Genomic DNA, 16,153 nt, shown 5'->3' with positions numbered 1-16,153 from the left:
TGCAGCAGGGACAATCTCCGGGTGTGGCCACAGCGGCCAGCACGACCCTCCGCTTGCAGCGGGGCTGAGGTGGCCTGAAAAAGCTGCCTCGTTCGGGGACCGCTTTTTCCTTAACGAGCTTGTCTTGACAACGCCAAGCGTGCGCCGTGCCTGGCTTTAAATTCTAGAATTTACCTCTCGGAGACCTGCCGCCGGGACTGCCGGCGCCCGCCACCGCCACGGAGCTTCCCCTCACAAGAGGGAGCCCTCGCACTCAGCAGCGCTCGCTCGCGGCCTCCGGAGCGGCCTGGGCGCCTCGGACAGCAGCCCGCCTCCCGCGTCACCCCGCCGCACGCCACGCCCCGCCGCCGGGCGCGGCCACCCGCTGGCTCCGCCCCCCGGAAGGCGCGTCACGCGGCCCCGCCCAGCGGAGGGCGGGCTCGGCCGGCGCCTCCGCCTCACGTGACGCCCTGGGCGTCAGCGAATGACAGAGCGTGCTGGGGAATTTCGAATGTAGTCGCGCGGGTGGCGGGCGGCTGGAGCTCCGCGCGGGGAGTCGGGGCGCCCCGGAGCGCGGGGAGCGCGCGCGGCAGCGGCGGCGGCGGAGCTCGGGGCGTCCTGGGATGTGAGGAGCTTGCTTAGCTGCGGCACAGGCAGCGGCCAAGGTACCGTCTGGGACGCCGCGCGAGCCGAGGGCCCCTTGGGCCTACCTCCGGCAGCCCTGTTCCTTCCGGAGAAGGAGGCCTCAGGGTCTTCTAAGAATCGCACAGGGTCAAGTTTCTAACTCATGGTCTTAAGATCGTCCTAAATAGGGTGGGAGGCCTGAAGCTCTGACTGCTCTTTCGTGTAAAATGGGACACGACCCCCGTTCCTCGCGGAAAAACAAACAAGAAAGAAAAATGCTTTTATTTCTTTAACGATGTGTTATAGCAGCGTTTGCGGTCGTTTGCCGCGCGACGCCCCGACATCTTGGGCTTGTCAAGGCTTGTCCCTTGCTCTCCGGGACTGTGCAGAGAGAGCAGTGGAGACCAGGCCCCGCCTGGCTGCCCCGGCGCCAGAAGAAGAGAATTGTAGACAAAGATCAAAGCCTTGAATTCAGACCCCTTACCCAAAGCCTAGGTGGGCACGGAGACCGATCGTCCCCGTGTCACCCTGGTCTCTGCCTTCATTCCTTCTTACCACACCCCCTGGACGGATAGCAAACTTCTCATACCACCACGTTTCTTCTGTGACGTTAATTTGGTTAACTGTCCCGAAGCAAACTGAGCAAGTCTTTGTATTTAAAATATCCTGGTCTGAGTTAACTTAATCTGCTGGCGTCCAAAAACATCTCAAAGTGAACTTTCCAAACTTCAGGGTGGTGGGCACCTCCCACCAGTGCTTTCAAAAACAGCTGCACTTGCTCTGCCGTAATTGCCCCTGGGGATGGCGGCTATCCACGGATAGCAAGACAATATGGAAGTCAGAGCTGCAGCCTGCATTTGAGACCCAAGACACTGACTGCCTTCAGGAAAACAGAGGCCGGGAAAAATAACCAAGAACATGTAAGATTTACAAAAACGAGGAGTGGAGATATATATACATATTTTGTGAGGAAATGGTATGCATAAATGTTATGCAAAAGATGTTTTTAATGTTCAGAACTGCCAAGATGCAATGTAAGGTAACAATATTCCTTCTTGGCATGCTGAGGTTCTTGGAGCTACAGCAGTGAAGGATGAAGTTACTTACATATTAATAGTGTCATGACACGCTTGCCTGCTTTTAACTGTACATACAGTAATTATGCAACATCTGTGTGCCTTGCTCATAATTCACAGGGACACAAAAGGCTGTTGTGTTCCTGCTCTTTTTCAGTTGCCTGTCCAAATCCTGTAGAGATACTAGCTGATCTCAGGATCTCCTTGACTTTCTGGAGAATGTGTGACCGTGCGTTAGGAGAACAGAAAGAGAGGGTGTGGTACAGTGAATGAGAAGAAACACATGGGACAAAGCAGTAGCATTCTGAATGTGCATGTTATTTAGGTAAGAGAACTGGATTTAAAGAAACTAGAATTTTCCTCAGGCCGAAGTTGCCAGATCAATTCTTTGTGGAGACAGCCAGGAAGGACCTGGACATCACTGGCCTTTCCACAGTATGAGAGTAAATAACCTGATCTGATAAATGTTTGACTGTAGGAGAGCCTGAAAGCAAAACCCAGATACATGGTACCTTAAAAATAATGCTGTAGGTACCAATGTTGTAGTACAGTGGATTCTGCCTCCAGCATCCTATCTGGCCGTCAGTCCTAGCTGCTCCAGTTCCAGGCTGTCTCCCTGCTGATTCCTGCAGTAGAAGGTGGCCTGCGTCCTAGGGCCCCTGCACCCACGTGAGAGGTCCAGAAGATAGGGCCACCTCCCTGGCTTCTACCTAGCCCGGCTGCAGCCGCTGCCACCATTTGGGAAGCGACCCAGTGGATGGAAGATTCTGTCTTCTCTCTGTAACTCTGACTTTTAAGAGTAATACTAATTTTAAAACCTTGGCAATACTAAAACAAACAAAAAATGCTATAAGCCCAGACATTGAAAGTTGGTCATAAATGTTGTCTGTTAGAAAATTCTATAATAACGTCAACTGGAATAAGGATTTCCCATAGTGTCTGCCATATCGTAAGCCCCCAGTGAATAGTGGTGAAAGAATCAGCATGTGGCATAGTGTGAATCATTGGGTTGGAGCTCTGTGCAGTAAAGGTTTCCGGTAAGGCACCGGAGTAGGCTCAGTATAGCAGAAATATTAGTGAGAATTTAAAACTGCAAAATGAAAGTTCATTCCAGGTAAGCCTGTATATAACCCATGCTTTATAAACCTGTGTTTCCTGAATCTTACATTTTATATCTGATAGCACTATCTCTCCATACGATGAAATATGTTTGTTGTTTTAAATTCGTAGACAGAAAATGGCAAAGGAAAGATCCCTGAAGAAATCTTTTCAAGATAGTCTTGAAGACATTAAGAAGCGAATGAAAGAGAAAAGGAATAAGAATTTGGCGGAGCTCGGCAAGCGCAGGTCTTTCACAGTCGCGCCATGCCAGATGAGCAGTAAGAGATTTTTTTATGTTGGCCTTTCACATCACTTTTTTTAAGGTTTAAAACTGATAGATTTTTTTTAATCTCCTTTTAGGCAACGCTTCTACAATGCTGAAAAATTACCAAGATAACAATAGGATGTTAGTTTTGGCTTTGGAAAATGAAAAATGCAAGGTAAAAGAAGCCCAAGAAACCATCCTGGAGTTGAGAAAACAGTGTTACTACCTTACCTATCAACTGTATGCCTTGAAAGAAAAACTCAGTTCACAGCAAACCAAAGAATCTACTCAGGTATTTTCATTACAGAAACTCAAGTTGTGGTCCAGGATTTTTATTTAGTGCTTCTTAACTTTTCTGAGTAATTAAACTATGTCCAGTTGAGCATGGAAGTATTCAAATGTTTTTAGAGAATAATTGTTGTGTACTAGTGTTGGCTAAATAGGAAAGACTGTGTCTTAGTTCCCAGGCAAAAAATATTCAGAATAGTTTGCTGACTAAAATTTTAATTGGGTTCTGTATGTGTACAAGGCTGTAAGGAATGGATTTGGCTGTGGTTCTGGTCAAAATGGAATATGTATACAGAAGGCTTGCTTTAAGATAGTGGCTGTATATTAATCTTGAGAAGAATAATATTGCCAGTTTCCAGGAATGTTATATAGGGCAAGAAAAGAAGAGCAAGGGCCCAGTGTTGATCAAGTGCTAGGATTCTAGGATTCCTTATGGGTGCCAGTTTGTGTCCCTGCAGCCCCATTTCCCATCCAGCTCCCTGGGGAAGCAGTTAAGGATGGCCCAAAGCCTTGGGACCCTGTACCTATGTGGTAGACCTCATAGAAGCTGCTGGTTCCTAGCTTCGTAATGGCTCAGCTCCAGCTGTTGCGGTCACTTGGGAAATGAATCAGTGGACAGAAGCTCTTTCTCCTTCTTCGTATATCTGCCTTTCCAATAAAAGTAAATAACTCTTAAAAAAATTCCTTATCCCAGGAACGACAGTTGTATTAGCAGTTAGTACAGACGGCCAGATAAGCAATCCAGACCATCATGATTGGAGAAGAGATTGAAGGGGAATTTGAAAAAGAAATTAAAGTTACCTTTCCATTTACAGAAGTCGATGGAAGGTTCTTACTTCCCTGTAACCAACAATGATTCCTTATCTTAACTGAAAAAGACATGTGCAACATGTATGTGCTGGAATTGTCTTCAGAAGCTTCAAGGAAAAGATAGGTAAAAACTATACATGGGCTGCAAAAAAAAATTTAGCATCAAAAAATCTGCCCTTCGGTTCTACTTGTGCATGAACCTGCAGCATGTGCACATGCAGTGTAGTTGAGAATTGCCCCATAAATGTGAGTGCTTCAGCTTCATATGAGAGTAGACTATTTCTAAACAAATTTTTTAAAGAAAATAAAAAATTTTTAAGATTTATTTATTTTTATTGGAAAGGCAGATTTTAAAGAGGAGAAACAAATAGAGATCTTCTGTCTACCCGTTCCTTCCCCAGATGGCCACAGTGACTGGAGCTGAGCTGACCCAAAGCTGGGAACCAGCAGCTTCTTGCTGGTCTCCCCTGTGGCTGCCGGGGCCCTAAGACACGGTCATCCCCTGTTGCTTCCCCGGCCATAGCAGAGAAGTGGATCAGAAGTGGAGCAGCCAGGAAACGAACTCGTGCCCAGATGGGATGCCAGCGCTAGCACGTGGAGGATTAACCTGCTAGTGTCCTCACTAGCACTAAGAAAGTAGTCTTTGCCAACTTTTTTTCCTTATTCAGTCAACTCTTAAGGGAGAAATAATCCCGCCAAAGGCGTTTAAGTCTTCCTCCTCCTTTCCCTATTTTTCATTGATACCACATGGAAATAGTATGAAATGAATATTCAATGATATCATTAGAAAAATCCTATTCTTACAAACCCTGTAACATTCATTAGTGACGTTTGAATATTAAAACGTATTGTTTGGGGTGGATTTTTAGCCTAGCTATTAAGACAGCACTTAAGGAGATCAAACCAGTGCAGCTAAGCAATTGGTCAAAGAAAAAGTGGAGAAAGAAGCAAAACAACAAAAAGATTAGAAATGTGAAAGCTGGAGATGGTGGAAAGTATGCTGTTCAAAAGCAGGCTGAGCTCGTGCAGGAGCCACGCTTGATGTCCCAGATTGCCAGCGCAGGCTGCAGGCCGCCGCACCGACCTGCCGCACGTCCTGGAAGGTGAGGAAGACTCGGAAGAAGCTGGACAATGTCAAGAAGCACGTGTGGCACTGGACTCGGTCAAGCTGGAAGCCTGACACTGGCCTGCAATCAAAGCTTGGAGCTTCTTCTGGGTCTCCCACACAGGTGCAGGATACCAAGAACTTGGGTTGTCCTCTACTGCTTTAAGAGGCCATAAGCAGGGAGCCAGATGGGAAGTAGAGCCGCCAGCACACAAACCAGTGTCTGTGTGGGATGCTGACATTATGAGCAGAAGATTAGCCATTGAGCCATCACACCAGACCTCTAATAGATCTTAAAATAGATTATAGGGCCTGGCGCGGTGGCACAGTGGTTAAGGTCCTCGCTTTGCACGCCCGGGATCCCATATGGGCGCTGATTCTAAGCCCGGCAGCCCCGCTTCCCTTCCAGCTCCCTGCCTGTGGCCTGGGAAAGCAGTCGAGGACGGCCCAAAGCTTTGGGACAATGCACCCACGTGGGAGACCCGGAAGAGGCTCCTGGCTTCGGATCAGCATAGCATCAGCCCTTGCGCTCACTTGAGGAGTGAATCATCGGACGGAAGATCTTCTTCTCTGTCTCTCCTCTCTGTATATCCACCTTTCCAATGAAAAAAAATAATAAAAATAAATCTTTAAAAAAAAAATAGATTATAAAAGACATGTTACAGAGTGAGGCAGAAAGATCTTCCGTCTGCTGGTTCATTTCCCAGATGGCCACAAGCCAGAGCTGAGCCTGTCTGAAGCCGTAAGTGCAGGATCTTAAGTGCTGTGAGCCATCCTCCGCTGTTCTCCCAGGCCATAAACAATGATGAGAAGTGGAGCAACTGGGACACAAACTGACGCCCCTATGGGATCGCAGCACTTGTAGGCAGAGGATTAGCTAGTTGAGCCACCGTGCAGGGTCCCTCACACATTACTTAATGCACATTTCCCATGAAGTTTTTTGAAGATACTTCATGTACTCGCACCTTGTTCTTTTCCCAATTTTCTCTCCTATTCTAGTAGATAATAAGAGCATGCAAGTTAGTTTGTTTTTTGACTGTGTAGTCTCAGTTCCTACATTAGTGCCTGGAACCATGATGAATGCAGTGTATAGAAGGATACATTAAAAAATCATGGAAAACAGAATTAAAAGGTAAGCTACCAGCAGTGCCAAAAAAAAAAAACAAACTATGAATTTCAATTTCAAACTTTTTCCCAAATTAATAAACTTACCTCTTAATTTCATTTTTTTTTTTTTTTCCAAATTAAATGAATGCTTTGTAACTGTTTTGTTTGACTGCACTAACAGGCCCAGGAACTGTGTCCCTCTGGAATGGACCCCGGTGGCGATGAGAGCTGCAAGGATTTGTTTCCGAAGGATTTACCGTTAGTACCAAATCATTATTGAGTATGAATACTAAGGTTGATTTCTGTGGCTCATTTATGACCAAATTATCACTATACGTAATCATATTTGAAGTCTCATGCTGTCTGGAGAATGTATTCAAGAAGTTTATGTGTTGGAATTATAAATAACCATGTGAAAGTTTTGTTTTTCTTGCATTTAGTTACTTCCTAGATGTCTAGGACTTATATTCCTTATAAATTTTACCAAAATTCTTGAATTCTCTTTAGTTAGCTTTTTCTCTAACATGCTTTTATTACAAGAAGGATTGCTTATTAAAATTATGATATTTTTGTCATTCCTACAAATAGTTTGATTTATAGAAAAATACACAATAAGACATCAAATTTAGTATAGCTGCAAACAGGTAGTGATCTGGTTGCTTTTCCCATCAGATCCATATACTGTCTCCTTTTGGATCAGGTATACTTTGTTTGCTTACAAATTATTGGGATTTAATTACATACTTTAAAATACATGTGTCTTAGTTCCACAGTTCAATGAATTTGACTCATACATGCAGCTGTTGAACCAACGTATCTGTTAAGACAGACATTCCCTCCTGTAGCCCAGGATGTCTCGGTCTTGGCACTGTTGATCTTGCGCAGCAAATAATGCTTGTGGAGGGCTGGTCTGTATGTTATGGGATGTTTAGCCACATCCTTGGCCTCTGCCAGTGACATTCCTGTCCCTAACTTCTGAGAGAGAAAAATAACTGCAGACGTGGCTAAGTGTCTCTTGGGAAAGAAGCATAGTTGTGCTGGTTTAGAATTACTGCTATAGGCAATTCTCTTACCCCCTTCTCCTTGCAGAAGCAACCACTGATTTAATTTCTGTCGCTATAGATTATTTTTACTCATTAGCAGTTTTCAAACAGTGAACTTTAAGCTGTTTATGTTATGGACGAAAAATAAAATGAGATAATCAAGTTCTTGAAAGATTTCTAAAGTAGTTAAGTCCCACTCGTGCGTGTTACCTGAATCGATGTTCAGTTTTGGATGTCAAGAGCACAAAGTCTCCATGGAAAATAAAATTGTCTTTAGAATGAAACTACCAATAATAAAATTACAGCATAAAGAAAATTTGTTTTGTGAGCCAACAAAGATTTTAAAGGAAAATGAACAGTGTTTAACAACTTCAGAAAAGTGTGATAAACACCATAAAGACATGTATTACCAATCATCATAGCTGTGCTAGTGATGAAGCGAGCTAAAAAGCTGAGGAATGAAACTACATGTTTTTAAAATGTTAATTCTGATTGGTTGTTCTTCCAGTCATATGAAATTGATTTTTTTTAATGTTGGAACTATTCAACTTGATTTTTTAGTTCTTCCGATAGGAGTTGACTGTCAGTCACCGAATCAGCCTTGCTATAGTTAGCCCATAATTGTTTGGTTTCCTTTGATACGTAACTAATGTATTCATTTGAAATAGAATTATAAATAATACTAAAGGACAGATTAAAAACAATTGATTCTATTTTGTAGTTTCTAAATTCTTCTCTTTCTTTGATATTTTCTAAGGGATGTGGCTCTTCAAGAAATTGACCTTCCAGGACAAAAAGAATCATTTCAAATTGGAGGAAATCAAGGTAAAAAAAAATTAAATATTATCAAGGGCAAGATCTTTAGGAGAACAAGTAGTATAGTTAAATTTCTGTTTTTTCTTATTATTATTTAATTTTTAACATCTGTACACCCATTCTATTAAAAGCAATTTGGTCATTTTTACTTATAATAATAATTTAAAATTACATCTATCCATTTTGTCATGAGCTCTACGATGGATTAAACTTTGATATTTTATGCACAGTATCTCATTTCACACTCAGAATAATCTTAAGAGATGGTGCATTCACAATTTATATAAAATCAAAATCTTCCTGCCTCTCTAAAAATACAGGTTGTACTTCATACTAAAAAGTTTCTCAGTTATCCAAATATTACTCTCTTTTTTTTTTCCAAAGAGTAGCCTAGCTCTGCTCTCAATATATTTATCCCACATTGAAATATGAGATGCTTTTCCTCTTGAACCTGTACCCACAGTTACATAGATACTATTCAATTTTGTTTTCTTTTTTTTTTTTAAGATTTATTTTTAATGGAAAGGCAGATTTACAGAGAGAAAGCCCTTCCATCTGCTGATTCACTTCCCAAGTGCAGACAGCAGACTGGAGCTGAGCCGACCTGAAGTCAGGAGCCAGGAGCATCTTCCAGGTCTTCCATGCGGGTACAGGGTCCTAAAGCCTTTGATCCATCCTTGACTGTTTTCCCAGGACACAAGCAGGGAGCTGAATGGGAAGTGGAGCAACCAGGACAGGAACTGGTGCCCATGTGGGATCCCAGCAGGTGCTAGCACTTGGAGGCAGAAGGTCAGCCAGTTCAGCCATGGTGCCTGGTTGAATACTATTCACATTTATTTTAAAGCTTGATTTCTTTTTCTTGGAAAGTCAGACTTACAGAGAGAAAAGATCTGCAGCTGGTTCACGCCCCCAAGTGGCCGTAACAGCTGGAGCTGAGCCCATCCAAAACCAGGAGCTGCTTCTGGGTCTCCCACATGGGTGCGGGGTCCCAAGGCTTTGGGCCATTCTGCTGCTTTCCTAGGCCACAAGCAGGGAGCTGGATGGGAAGTGGAGCAGCTAGGATATAAATACGACTCTTCAGTTGTGTTTTTAATGCTGAATTCTAAAACTTTTTAAAATCACTTTTCCAGCAAGTGAAACTGTTTCATTTATTTTTTGGCTTCTCAGAACAAGTGCCTGCTGTTCCTCAGGACACACTGGGAACTGATTTTGACTCAAGTGAAACAAAATCTAGTGATAATGTCTTACCTAAAACTGTATCTCTGCGTCGCCATTTGAAAAAGCATTCTAATAGTCAAAGTTACGATGATCGCTTGGATGACTTTGGAACCCATCTTTTGGCAGACAGTGCTTCTGAGATGGAAGGAGTTAGATATGTGGATCAACTAGCCAACCATCACAAGCCTGAAAAGGTAAAACAAGATGTGTGGAACAGGGACGAGATGAATGCATCGCCAAAGCCGATTCTCCTGGGAAAGTTCACCAAAGTACAAGAAGTCGCTTCGGAACCTAAATCTAAACATACAGAAAGTAAGCACAGAGATACGCAGAGGGGGCAAAAAGAAGAAAAGAGGAAAGCCAAAAGAAGGAGAAAATCAAAATCTTTTTTAAAGTATAAAGGACTAGGGTGTAAGCATAAAAGTAAAAAACCTGTTTGCAACAAAGAATTAAGTAAGTCTGTCGGTTCTGGTGACGCTTACAATTTCAGTTTGGAAGAGGGCATTCATCTGACTCCTTTCCGACAGAAAACAAGCAGTGATTCAAATCGCGAAGAAAACAGCGGGAAGGTTGACGTGAACGGCTGCGATTCGAGTCTTTCTGGAGATGACTCCGATGACCTGTACTTGCCCCCCGGCAAGTCGGTTCAAAATCTCTCTGATGAGTCAGACAGAATCACGAGACCTCGATCTAAGAAAGCATTAAAGTATGCTGATGAAAAAGAAACGGAGGCTTCCAAGGATGAAAAGGAGAAAGAGGATTCTGTGCCAGCAGAGAGTCCTCCTGCCAGTAAGTGATCTTGTTGGCCTGCGTTTTTAATGTTGATGATGAATGACCGCTGCCAGGGCTTCCACACTGTGCTTGCCGGCTGCTTCTCCGGGGGTGGTTAGAGACCCGCCATCTGCCCCTGGGGAAGTTACACTGACGAAATGGCGAGGCTGTGGGGGAGGGGGTCCCACTTGTTCCTCTGACCTACTTCAAGCTGATTTCAATCCTCTTTCACAACAAATACTACCTGCAGTAGGGACAGCAAATTTCCATTTTCAGTAAATGGATGGTTAAATAAGATTATTTACACCCAAACCTGAAACATACTCCTGAAAATGAAATTGTACTTGACTCCAGTGACTGACCCTTTTAATGTTTTCAGTTTCTGTTTGATAGAAACCATGATTTGAAATAATTATCTAGTTAAGGAAGGTAGCCTAAGAGGAACTAGAAGCTATTTCCTCAATTAACAAAAAGTATTATGTTTTTTGTAAAACATCCCTAAGACATCTAAAAATGGTGGCTCAGAAAATCTTTTTATTGTGCTGAAAATAGGTATAATCCAAATGTTGGTAATTCAACATTCACCTGTCCACAATCTCATCTGAGACTCTTAGTTGGTAAAGCCATGCTCCGTCAGATGGTATCATTCACACGATTCTCACGTTATTCCATTTGGTTCTCAGAACAACTCTGTGGGGGCAAGTGTTGTGGTGCCCCAGGTGAAGCCACCACGTGAAGCCCCTCTGTCATATTGAAGTGCCTGGGATAAAGCGCTGCTTCTTCCAGGCTGGCATCCTGCCAGTGTATGCTCTGGGAGGCCGCGGGTATCTAAGTGCTTGCATCCCTTTGACGGAGTTTTTAGTTCCTAACGTCAACCAAGCCCTGCCTTGCCTCAAACAACCATTTGGCTCTATGGACCAGAGATGAAAGACACTCTCTCACTCACTCATTCTCTCTCTCTCTCTCTCTCTCCTCTCCCTTTCAAATACATAAACTTCCTTTTTCTGTGAAGTATTAGGAATCATCATGCTTGTTTTGTTATAAGAAAACTTAAGCCTAAAAAAGTGAAGAACTTTCTGTTTTATTTATTGTGTGAAAGACAGAGAGAGAATCCCCATTTGCTGACCCATTGCCCACAGCAGCCCACGCCAGGCAAAACGAAGGAAATCCATCCAGGTCTCAGTGGCAGAAACTCACCCACTTGAGCCTCACCTGCTGCCTCCGGGTTAGACATGAGCTGGGAACTAGAACTCAGAGCTGTGTGCTGTCGTGTGGGGTGAGGCCTGCCAAGCAGTGTCCTGACCACTAGGCCAAGCATCCGGCCTTGATTTCAGCAGCTTCCTAAGTTGGCCAGTTAAGCAAGAGGAACATTTCTTTAAACGTAGTACAGTGATAGGATAAATCAAACACAATTAGCAAAATAGCTTTATTGAAGCTGAGTAACAGGATTCATTACATGTTATGGCCATTTTTATGTGCATTTAGAAGTATTGTTTAGTGATTTTTTTTAAAGATTTATTTTTTTATTTTATTGCAAAGTCAGATATACAGAGAGGAAAATTTTCCATCCAATGATTCACTCCCCAAGTTTCCACAATGGCCAGAGAGCTGCGCTGATCCGAAGCCAGGAGCCAGGAACTTCCTCCAGGTCTCACACGTGGCTGCAGGATCCCAAGGCTTTGGCCGTCCTCAACTGCTCTTCCAGCCCACAAGCAGGGAGCTGGATGGGAAGTGGAGCTGCCGGGATTAGAACCGGCGCCCATATAGGATCCCAGCACTTTACTTTGATTTACTTTTATTAGAAAGGTAGATTTTTACACAGAGAGGGCAGACAGAGAGAGATTGTCTGTCTGCTGGGTCCCTTCCCAAAAGACTACAATGACCAGAGCTGAGCTGATCTGAAGCTGGGGTGCCAGGAGCTTCTTCCCAGCCTACCGCATGGTATTAGGAGCCAAAGGCCTTGGACTATCTTCCACTGCTCTCGCAGCTCATAAGCAGGGACTGGATCAGGATTGGAGCAGCCAGAGCACAAATCAGCAAGCACCCTTACGGGATGCCAGCGCTTGCAGATGGATGATTAGCCTGTTACACCAACATGCTGCTTCCATATTAAGTTTTTTTTTTTTTTTTTTAAAGATTTATTTTTATTATTTTTTCATTGGAAAGGCGGATATACAGAGAGGAGAGACAGAGAGGAAGATCTTCCGTCCGATGATTCACTCCCCAAGTGAGCGCAACGGGCCGATACTATGCCGATCCGAAGCCAGGAGCCTCTTGCGGGTCTCCCACGCGGGTGCAGGTTCCCAAAGCGTTGGGCCATCCTCGACTGCTTTCCCAGGCCACAGGCAGGGAGCTGGAAGGGAAGCGGGGCTGCCGGGATTAGAACCGGCGCCCATATGGGATCCCGGGCGTGCAAGGCGAGGACCTTTAACCACTTGCGCCACCGCGCCGGGCCCTATATTAAGTTTTTAAAAGAAGACGCTCAAAAGTAGTGTTCGTCAGAGTTTGGTTCCTAGGACCAGTTTTGGCGTCACCTGCCAGCTACACAGAAATGTGGACTCGGGCCATACCTCATTCCCGGAAATCAAAGTCCACATTCTCTCTGGATTCATATTCTCACTAAAGCTTGGAAACATTATTCTGGAATATAACAGTGGAGCTGATATTATATATCTGGCAACAACAAAACACTATTGGAAACCCAGATAACACTGGATCATATGGCTGGTTAACATAAAATAATTTCAAACTTATCATTTTCTAGTATAGTTTTCTTTCTAAAGCTCCTTAGATTATGTTGCAGTGTCCTCACTTGGGCACCTCCTCCTAATGTAAACGAAGTTACAAAACTGAGTAACTTAGATGTTTATGATAGGTAACGTTTCAATATATTAGCTTTACTGGGATTCATCCTGTTCATAGAAAGGCTATGACTTAGAGTTTCTTTAATAAGGTGAATGTAACTGCCTTTAAAAGACCTTAAGGAGCCATGTGTATGGCTGGGGTGGTGTCATAGTGGGTTCAACTGATATCCTTATGGGCACTGATTTGAGTCCCAACGGCTCCACATCCAAACCAGCTTCCTGTTAATGACCTGGGGAAGCAGTGGTGGATGGCCCAAGACCTAAGCTCCCTGCCACCTATGGAGTCCCAAAAGAAACTCTTGGCCCCAGCTTCCGGCCAGCCTAACGCTGGCTATCACAGCCATTTGGGGAGTAAGCAAGTGGGTGGAATATTTCTCTCTGTGTCTCTCCCTGTCTGTGTAGCTCAGACTATAAAGCAAAATAAATCTTCAGGGAAATTAAATGTTTTTGAAAAGCCACTGGCCATAAATGTAGTTATTGAAGGAGACTTCTTGGTAATTTTAAATGTCAAAGCGAAACTAAAATGAAATTCTTAAGACAGGCGTTTGGTGGAGCAGTTCAGTGGTCCTTGGGATACCAATATCCCATGTCAGAACTGCCGAGTTCAAGTCCCAGTTCTGCTGCGCTCCATCTTCCTGCTGTTTCACACTCGGGGAGCGGCAGGTGAGTGAGTCTGCCACTCACAAAGGAGACCCGGATGAGGTTTGCAGCTCCTGGCCTTCTCCTGGCCCAGCCCCCGTGGCACTGGGCAAGGGAGCCAGCAGGTGGAGTACCAGTCAGTTCTCTCTGCCTTTTAGATAGGTAATAGTTTTCAATGAAATTTTTTATTTACTCAACTATGCCCAAGCTTTCGCAGAATTTTTAGTATTCTGTTAGTTCTTTGTGTCTATCATAGTTAATATTTCAACATTATTTAGTTGGAAAAGTAAAGAAAAAAAGTGAAAATGTTTAAATAACCTGGTATTAAATACCAGATTTTGTGTCCATATAGGATATATAACTAAGTACAATTTTAGTTTTGGTTCTTGTTTGTTTTTTAGCCATATTCAGTGAAAGGTGTTTTGTAGGTACACCACCGGAAACTCACCAGTTACCTCTTTTGGGCCTGAAGGATATCACCAATACCCCTCTGAATCCTGTAGTGAGAATCAGAAGATTTTCTTTGTCTCCAGAAATGAATACAGAAAGCCCAGCCGTGTCCCTGCCCAAGCGCAGGTGCACAAGCAACGTGAACTACAAGGAGCCCACGCTCGGCTCGTAAGTGTTCACTTTGTAGGAGCTCGTTTTCAACGGTGGGAGGGAGGGAGGTCACAGCTTTGTTCAAGATATGTCTTCTTTGAGGTAAAGAAGCTTAAAAACTCAAGTGAGAACATCAAGTTTGGCATAGTTTATGGTGACTTCATACTGAAAAATTAGTATTGGGCTACATATAATTTATTATGCCTCACGCCTCTCTTTGTTATTGTAGGAAACTGAGAAGAGGGGACCCTTTTACAGACTTGTTTCTCTTGAATTCTCCTATTTTCAAGCAGAAGAAGGATTCAGGACATTCTAAGAAAAAAAGTGGGAGACAAACACGGTGAGAGTTGGGGTGGATGCTCCCCGAGTCCGTCCCCGACCCCTTTCCATTGTTCCAAGTCAGAGGCCATCAGCACACAGACGAGCTGAGCTCGTCACGAAGTATGCTCTTCACAGGACCGTCATTTATTCATGTTCCTCAACGATGCATTTCAGATGTGGTGTTTTATCTTAGCCTTATGAAATTTAATTTTCCTTTTGCCTAGGAACTGGACTTGAGCACTAATATTGTTTAGATTTCTTATGCTAACACCTTGATTTTATTAAATGCATATGCCACATTTTTGAAATTAATAATTATTCAAATTAAGAAGTTTTAATTATAGTCTCCGGCACCTGTTCTTCCTGTTAGGTTGAGGAGATAGGAGATATATTTTTTAAGGCACGATAAATATTGTTTAAAAACCCTTATATAGTTTTGAGAAAACAAGTCTTGGCATTCAGAGCAGACACATTCCAGGTTGCTTTTGGAGTCCTAGTTGATTCCAGCTGTTGAGTGTCATTATTGAGATGAAATGTGCGAAGGATCTTGATTAGTGGATTGATGATTGTTCAGTCTAAGAGACCAGGTAAGTGACTTTCTGACTGAGTTCTGGGTGTATGTTGTTCAAAACGATTCTACAACAAACACACAAAGTACTACGTCATGGGCTTTCAGGATTGCTCTTCAGTCAGAAATCTCCAAAGTTCTGAGGGACTTCCCTGCAGTTTGACCAGCTAATGGAACATTAGCTCAGAAGGCTTGACATCTGCAAGAATACTTGTACACACCTCTGGAGCTTCTAAATCCATAGATTGTCCAGGTTTTTAAAGTAATAAAAGTTTCTGTAAGATAGCACCTTTGTTCCTTTAGTTCTTTAAATATCAAGAGAGCGTCTGCCTCGCTGTTTTCGTTCCTAGCCTGTGTGATTTTACCAAATTTTTTTGACTACATACCTTTGAATGATCCCTATCATCACAGCCAGAATCCTCTGTAGATTTGGAGCCACATCCAGCATGGATGGTTTGCAAGCTAAGCATGGTTTGTATGTTTTTAAATAGTTTAAAAAAAAAAAAGCAGACACTTGAAATAAATTTTGATGGTATGAAACACTGTGAAACCCAATAATAAACTGCTTATATAAATCTTTGGTCTTGCCTCTTTGGCTATAAAACCTATTTTGCCAATTCTGGTTCTAAAACGTTGACCGTTTTCATCATTGCTTTGTAAATCATGTTCTTGTGACACATTCTCTCACTTTCTTCTTCACCTTCTTCCCCTGCATCCACAGCATCATCCATTATCTTAAAATCGATGTTAACATTTTTGTATTTCCAGTGTGTCTGTACCTGTAGTGTGTATCCTTCAACTTGTTCTGTATTGTATCTTTGTGTATGGGTATTATATTGTACATACAATATATCTTAACTGTTTTTGAGATTTATCCATGTTGGTAGATGTAATTATTCTCATAAATGTACAATATTTTTGTTATATAAATAAAACAGTTCTTTTTAAATATTTCCAT

General features: G+C 43.1%; 1 protein-coding gene across 3 annotated transcripts; it reads left to right on the top strand.

The window, feature by feature from the left end:
• The first annotated feature begins 555 nt into the window (after window positions 1-555).
• On the top strand, window positions 556-15,475 carry SGO1 (shugoshin 1). Of its 3 annotated transcripts, none has more exons than XM_040963568.1 (8): window positions 556-644; window positions 2,910-3,058; window positions 3,141-3,337; window positions 6,537-6,613; window positions 8,156-8,223; window positions 9,382-10,221; window positions 14,135-14,324; window positions 14,536-15,475. In XM_040963568.1, exons 2-8 carry the CDS (start codon window positions 2,917-2,919, stop codon window positions 14,648-14,650), a joined length of 1,629 nt encoding a protein of 542 aa, XP_040819502.1. In that variant the 5' UTR covers window positions 556-644; window positions 2,910-2,916; the 3' UTR covers window positions 14,651-15,475. The 3 variants fall into 3 exon arrangements, with proteins under 3 accessions (XP_040819502.1, XP_040819511.1, XP_040819494.1); XM_040963577.1 differs by lacking the exon at window positions 556-644 and adding an exon at window positions 1,114-1,523 and having other exon boundaries at window positions 9,559-10,221; XM_040963560.1 differs by lacking the exon at window positions 556-644 and adding an exon at window positions 1,114-1,523.
• Window positions 15,476-16,153: the final 678 nt, after the last annotated feature.

The sequence above is a fragment of the Ochotona curzoniae genome, unplaced genomic scaffold (assembly GCF_017591425.1).
Source record: "Ochotona curzoniae isolate NIBS_2020 unplaced genomic scaffold, NIBS_Ocur_1.0 contig_1302, whole genome shotgun sequence".
NCBI lineage: Eukaryota > Metazoa > Chordata > Mammalia > Lagomorpha > Ochotonidae > Ochotona > Ochotona curzoniae.
The sequence above is the reverse complement of the archived record's forward strand: the minus strand, read 5'-3'. Positions and strand labels throughout refer to the sequence as shown.